Source organism: Penaeus vannamei, chromosome 5 (assembly GCF_042767895.1).
Source record: "Penaeus vannamei isolate JL-2024 chromosome 5, ASM4276789v1, whole genome shotgun sequence".
In the NCBI taxonomy this organism is placed as follows: domain Eukaryota; kingdom Metazoa; phylum Arthropoda; class Malacostraca; order Decapoda; family Penaeidae; genus Penaeus; species Penaeus vannamei.
Genome location: NC_091553.1, coordinates 45,225,463 through 45,232,962, shown reverse-complemented (window position 1 = coordinate 45,232,962; position 7,500 = coordinate 45,225,463). Strand labels below are relative to the sequence as shown.

Here is a 7,500-nt window from a genome sequence, read left to right as displayed (position 1 = left end):
TTATTATTATTATTATTATTATTATTATTATTATTATTATTATTATTATTATTATTATTATCATTATTATTATTGTTATTATTATCATTATTATCATTCGCGGGATAATGACCTGAATCTGGGATTTCTCCGGGATTTTTGTGTTGTCTCTCGCTCCGGGATTTTAAGTCGAGGGGTATTAAGATTTTTTTTTTTTGTGTTATTTATTTTCTTTGACTCGTTCTATTTTATTATTAATATCATCATTTGTTGTTATATCAATTCTGTTATGTGTTGTGACTTGTTTTTTTTATTATTTCTTGTTATATCAATTCTATTATGTGTGTTGTGACTTGTTTTTTGTTATTATTTGTTGTTATATCAATTCTATTATGTGTGTTGTGACTTATTTTTATATTATTTGTTGTTATATCAATTCTATTATGTGTGTTGTGACTTGTTTTTTAAATATTTGTTGTTATATCAATTCTATTGTGTGTGTTATGACTTATTTTTTAAATATTTGTTGTTATATCAATTCTATTGTGTGTTGTGACTTGTTTTTTTATTATTTGTTGTTATATCAATTCTATTATGTGTGTTGTGCCTTGTTTTTTTTTAAATATTTGTTGTTATATCAATTCTATTATGTGTGTTGTGACTTGTTTTTTTAAAAAATTATTTGTTGTTATATCAATTCTATTGTGTGTGTTGTGACTTGTTTTTTATTATTTGTTGTTATATCAATTCTATTATGTGTGTTGTGACGTTTTTTTATTATTTGTTGTTATATCAATTCTATTATGTGTGTTGTGACTTGTTTTTTATAATTTGTTGTTATATCAATTCTATTATGTGTGTTGTGACTTGCTTTTTAAAATTATTTTTTGTTATATCAATTCTATTATGTGTGTTGTGACTTGTTTTTCTAATTATTTGTTGTTATATCAGTTTTATTATGTGTGTTGTGACTTGTTTTTTTTATTATTTGTTGTTATATCAATTATATTATTTGTGTTGTGACTTTTTTATTATTTGTTGTTATATCAATTCTATTATGTGTGTTGTGTGTTATGCGTTATAATTACTATGATTGTTGACATTGTTAGGATAATAATATAGTAATAATCATCCTTATTATTGTTATTACTATTATCAAGGTTATGATTATCATTATTTTCTTATCATCCTTATCATCATTATCATTACTATCATTATTGTTATTATTATTATAATAATCACTACGACTATGATCATTATTGTCATTACTATTATTATCCTTATTTTTATCATTATTATTATCATTATTATTCCTATTATTATTAGTATCATTTTCATTATCATTATCCTTTGTTATCATTATCATCATTATTGTTATTATCATTATCATAATATTATTACCATTATTATTATCAATATCATTATCATCACTACTGTAGTTATGATAGTAATGACAATTATTATCATCATCATTATCAGTATCATGGTTATTATCATTATTATAATTATCATTATCATTGATATTATTACCATTATTTTCATTGTCATTGTTATTACCATCACCATTATCATCATCATCATTATCATTATTATAATTCATTACTATGGCAGAGAAACCCAAAATGCACAAATTAGATTTATTGAAATTGAGACAACAGTTTCGAAATCCCCCTAAATATTATTCTTAATATCATCATTGTTGTTGATATTATTTTTGTAATTTCTGTTATCATCATAACTATTATCATTATCATTATTCTTATTATTATTATTATTATCATTATTATTATTATTATTATTATTATTATTATTATTATTATTATTATTATTATTATTATTGTTATTATTATTATTATTATTATTATTATCATTATCATTATCATCATCATCATCATTATTATTATCCTTATCATTTTCATTATCATCATAATCGCTATTATCACCACTATTATTAATAATATTATTGTTATTATCAATATCACTGATATTATTGTTATTACTATTATCATTATCATCACCAGCATCATCGTCATTATTATTTCTCTAATTACTGTTATCATAAATGCTATTTTTACTTTGTTTTATTACTTTTATAATTATTATTTCTACTATTATCAATCTACTACTTTTATCATTGCCATTATTTCTTTGATCGTTGTTATTATTATTATCTTCATTATTATCATAATTACCGCTATCATTATTATTATCATCATCGTCATTATCACCATTACAATAGACACTCAAGAAAAAATATGAAACATAACTAAAAAAAAATATATATATATAAAATGAAATAAATAAAAAATAAAAAATTTAAGAACTATATTTTCATACAAACATAATTTTCTAATTTTGAAACATACATATATACATATATACACATACATACATGCATATCTATCTTCTATCTATCTATCTATCTATCTATCCATCTATCTATCTATCTATCTATCTATCTATCTATCTATCTATCTCTCTCTCTCTCTATCTATCTATCTATCTATCTATCTATCTATCTATATATCTATATATATATATATATATATATATATATATATATATATATATATATATATATATATATATATATATATATATATATATATATATATATATATATATATAAAGGATATCAGTGGAAGGTTCAGAACACAAGAAAAAAACAAAACAAAAAAAAAAACATTCAATTATTGTAACTAGCGTGATGACGTAACAAGCTCATTTTCTCTTCCAAACAAGTGATTTAGGGTTAAAGATGGTGGGGGGGGGGGGTGAAGGGAGGGATGGGGGTAGGAGAGAGGGAGGGGGAGGATTAGGGTGGGTGGGGGAGAGGGAGAGAGAGGGGGAGAGAAAAGGGGTGGGGGAGAGGGAGAGAGATAGGGGGGACAGGGAGAGAGAGGGGTGGGGATTGGAAGAAAGGGTGGGGGAGGAAAAGGGGGGAAAGGGTGGGGGAGAGAGGGGGAGATTACGGGAGTGGGAGGAAGAGAGGAAGGTGGGGTGGGGGGTAAGGGAGATGAAGACTAGGGAGTAGAAAGTATAAATAAAGAGATAAAGAAGCAAAAGGGGGGGAAATGGGAATTGGAAGAGGAAGAAGATAAGAAAAAAAGGGAGAGAGGCAGAAGCGAAGAGGACAAATAAGGGAGAAAGACAAAAGATTCAGGATAGCCTGCCGCCCCCCCTCCCCTCTCTTCCTCCTCCCCCCTCCTACCCTCCCCCCACTTGTCTCTCCCTGTCATGCTGAACTTTCGGGTAAATTATTTGCCTTAATTACACACTGCTATTAAAGGGACGCGTAGGGGGTGGGTAGGGGAGGGGAGAAAGAGGGGAGGGAGGGGGAAGGGAGGAAGAGGGGAGGGAGAGAGAAGGGAGAAGGAAGGGAGGAAGAGGGGAGGTAGAGGGAAGAGAGAGGGGGAAGGGAGAAGAAAGGGAGAGGGGAAAGAGAGGGAAGGGAGGAAAGAGAGAGAGGGAGAGAGAGAGAGGAAGGAAGAGGGGAGGGAGAGGGAAAGGATAGGGAAGGAGAGGGGAAAGAAAGAGGAGGGAGAGGGAAAGGATAGGGAAGGGAGAGGGAAGGGAGAGGGTAGGGGGTGGAGAGGGGTGGAGAGGGAGGCCTAGGGTCAAACCTGGGTGAGGGGAGAGAGAGGCAAGAGGCGGGAGGGAAGTGAGGAGAAAGGGGAGTGACGGGAGAGATAGACGTGAGGGGAGCGAGGGAAGTGAGGGTAGAGAAAGAAGTGAATCAAAGAAAATTAGGGTAGAAAAAGAAGTGAATTGAGGGAAGTAAGTCGATAGAAGTGACGGTAGAGAAAGAAGTGAGGGGAGCGAGGGGAGCAAATGAAGTGAAGGTAGAGAAAGAAGTGAGTTGAGGGAAGTGAGTCGAAAGAAGTGACGGTAGAGAAAGAAGTGAGGGGAGTAAATGAAGTGAGAAAGAAAGAAGTGACGGTAGAGAAAGAAGTGAGGGGAGGGAAGTGCGCCGAAAGATGTGAGAGGAGCAAATGAAGCGAGAAAGAAAGAAGTGAAGATAACGAGGGGAGCAAATGAAGTGAGGGTAGAGAAAGAAGTGAGTTGAGGGAAGTGAGTCGAAAGAAGTGACGGTAGAGAAAGAAGTGAGGGGAGTAAATGAAGTGAGAAAGAAAGAAGTGAGGATAACGAAGGGAGCAAATGAAGTGATGGGAGAGAAAGAAGTGACGGTAGAGAAAGAAGTGAGGGGAGAGAAAGAAGTGAGGGGAGGGAAGTGCGCCGAAAGATGTGAGAGGAGCAAATGAAGTGAGAAAGAAAAAAGTGAGGATAACGAAGGGAGCAAATGAAGTGATGGGAGAGAAAGAAGTGAGGGGAGAGAGAGGGGGGGAGGGGAGGAGGATCGCCCAGACTTGAGCACACAGTCTTAGATGACAGAACAAACTTAGGAAGAGCTAATTCAGCTTTTATGAGTTAAAAGTTCATATAAGAAAGACGGAAGGGAGGAGGAGGAGGGAGGAGGGAGGGAGGAGGGAGGGAAGGGAGGAGGAGGAGAAGGAGGGAAGGGAGGGAGGGAGGGAGGAGGGGGAGAGAGGGGAAGGGAGGGAGGGAGGGAGGGAGGGAGGGAAGGAGGGAGGGAGGGAGGGGGAGGAGGAAGAGGGTACAAAAAGGAGATGAAGAGGAGGAGGGAGGAGGAGAAGGAGGAGGGAAGGGGGAGGAGGAGGAGGAGGGAGGAGGGAGGAGTAGGGGAGGAGGAGGGAGAGGGGTACAAAGAGGAGATAGAGGAGGGAGGAGGAGGAGGAGGAGGAGGAGGAGGGGGGGAGGGAGGAAGGGGAGGGGGAGGAGGAGGATGAGGAGGAGGGAGGGAGGGAGGAAGGGAGGGAGGAGGGAGGAGGAGGAAGAGGGTACAAAAGAGGAGATAGAGGAGGAGGGAGGAGGAGGAGGAGGAGGAGGGAGGAGGGGAGGGAGGAGGAGGGAGGAAGGGAGGAGGAGGAGGGGAGGGAGGGAGGGACGGAGGGAGGGAGGAGGAGGGAGGGAAAGGGAAAGGGAGGGAGGAAGGAGGAGGGAAGGGAGGAAGAGAGAGGGAGGAGGGGAAGGAGGGAGGAGGAGGGAGGAGGAGGGGGAAGGAGGAAGGAGGGAGGAAGGGATAGAGGGAGGGGGAGGAGGAAGAGGGTACAAAGAGGAGATAGAAGAGGAGGAGGAGGAGGAGGGAGGGAGGGGGAGTAGGGGAGGAGGAGGAAGAGAGGGTACAAAGAGGAGATAGAGGAGGAGAAGGAGGAAGAAGGTACAAAGAGAGGAGATAGAGGATGAGGAGGGAGGGAGGAGGGGGAGGAGGATGAGGGAAGAGGGTACAAAGAGGAGAAGTAGGAGGAGGAGGAGGGACCAGGAGGAGGAGGAGAAAGGGAAAAAGGAGGATGAGGGGGAACAAGAAGGAGAGGGAGGATGGGACGAGGAAGTAACGGGGAAGGAAAGGGAAGAGAAGGAGAGGGGGCAGGAGGGAAAGAGAAAGAGGAGGAGAGGAGAGGAGGGAGGAGAGAAGGAGGAAGAAGAAGAATGAGGAGGAAGAGGAGAAGGGAAGAAAGAAGAAGAAGAGGAGAGTAGGAGAAAACGAAGAAGAGGAGAGGAGGGAAGGAAAAAAAGGGGTAGTAGGAAGAGACGAAGAGAATAAGAAAAAGGAAGAGAAAAAGAGGAAGGACTAGAGAGAAGGAGAAGAAAGAGAGAGAGATAAAAGTCGAGAAATGGCGGAGGAAGAATAAGAAAGGGGATGGGGAGGGAGTGGGGGGGAGGAAGTGGAAAAGGGAGAGTCCGTAAAAAAGAGAGAGAAAAAAAAGAGTATTTTCTTAAGGTTAACCTCTTTGATGTCTTGTTCAAAGTAGGAAAGATTAAAAGAGAGAGAGAGAGAGAGAGAGAGAGAGAGAGAGAGAGAGAGTGAGAGAGAGAGAGAGAGAGAGAGAGAGAGAGAAAGAGAGCAGAGAAGACGAGATAGAGAAGATAGATAGATAGATAGATAGATAGATAGATAGATAGAGAGAGAGAGAGAGAGAGAGAGAGAGAGAGAGAGAGAACAACCGAGACAGGAAGGACAAGATTCTCTCTCTCTCTCTCTTATAACTTTATTTCTAATTAAAACGATCCATCTTGGCCAATTACTCCCTTATAAATATTACATCATACGATTTTATGCTCTTAATTGACCCATCCACTTGTTAATATCCCCCCCCCCCCCCCCCCCCCCCCCCCCCACCCCCCTTTGTGCGTGCATAGACTATTTTATTTCTTTGTTTATGTAGACGACAACTTAATATGTTCTTCCTCCACTCTCGATATTTTCCTCGCTGAGTGCCCCCCCCCCCCTCCTTACTACCTGGCGAATAATCCTTACTGAGTGGCCCTCCACCTTGTGTATAATCCTCGCTGAGTGTTTTTGTTCTTTTCGCGCATAATTTTGCGGAGATTCTTCCACCAGGCGCAAAATCTGTATCATGGAGCCTCGATAAATGTGTATTTTCCACTGAATAACCACCTCCTGCGTTAACATACGCTGTCCTAAACCTACTTCTCTCTCAGTGGCCATTTATGTTGCATATCTCACATGGCGCATAAACCTTTCTATGATGACCTCCACCTTGAGCATAATCCCCGCAATGTGGCTCTCGATTAAGTACATAATCATTGCTCTGCGCCATTCTTCCACAGGCAACACATCTGAAAAGTAGTTTTACTTTTAGCGCATAATCTGCGCTGCATGTATATCCATTGTATTATCCTCATTGAGTGGCCCGCATCCCGCAAATTCCGCGCCGAGCAGCTTTTCCGCATAATTCTCGATGAGTGGCCCTCATACCGCAAATTCCGCGCCGAACAGCTCTTCACCTCACGCATAATCCTCACTGAATGGCCCTCCACCACGTGCATAATCTCCTGCCGCAGATTCCGCGCGGAGCAGCTCTTCACCTCACGCATAATCCTCGCTGAGTGGCCCTTCTGCCGCAATTTCCACGCTGAATAACTATCCTTTTCACGCATGATCCTCGCTGAGTGGCCCTTCTGCCGCAATTTCCACGCTGAACAACTCTCTGCTTCACGCATAATCCTCGCTGAGTGGCCCTCAATGCCGCAGATTCCGCGCCGAGCAACTCTTCACCTCAGGCATAAACATCGCTGAGTGGCCCTCCCACCACGTGCATAATCCTCGCTGAGTGACCTTCCTTCCCCCCCTCCCCCTTCCCCCCTTCCTCCCGCCCCTCATCTCCCGGGAGATATCATTGCATGTCTAAACGAGGGGGAGACATCACCATAATTTTACCTGGAATAATAATAATGATACCTGTCCCTTATACGGAGGTTCTATTATAAGGAGGGGGATTCGAGTGAGGGGAAGGAAAAAAGGGTGTTTGTGTGAAGGGCGGTTTAGGGTGCGGGCGAGAGACACTTAGAGGGGAAGGAAAGCTCATGACAGTTTGACATGGACGGAGGAGGGGAAGGCTGAGGGATGGGGGGGGGAGAGGTGAGGTAGCGGGGGGGGGGGGGGCGGAGCCATAACTTAATAACAGGTTTTGTGGAGAA

General features: G+C 40.8%; 1 protein-coding gene across 1 annotated transcript in view; it reads right to left on the bottom strand.

Annotated features, from left to right (window-relative positions):
* The window catches only part of LOC138861815 (variant surface antigen E-like), a 25,737-nt gene extending 19,229 nt beyond the window's left edge, over positions 1-6,508 (bottom strand). The window contains exon 1 of the mRNA XM_070121665.1: positions 6,317-6,508. Within this exon, the coding sequence (XP_069977766.1) occupies positions 6,317-6,508 (192 nt within the window). The remainder of the gene's footprint in view (positions 1-6,316) is intronic.
* Positions 6,509-7,500: the final 992 nt, after the last annotated feature.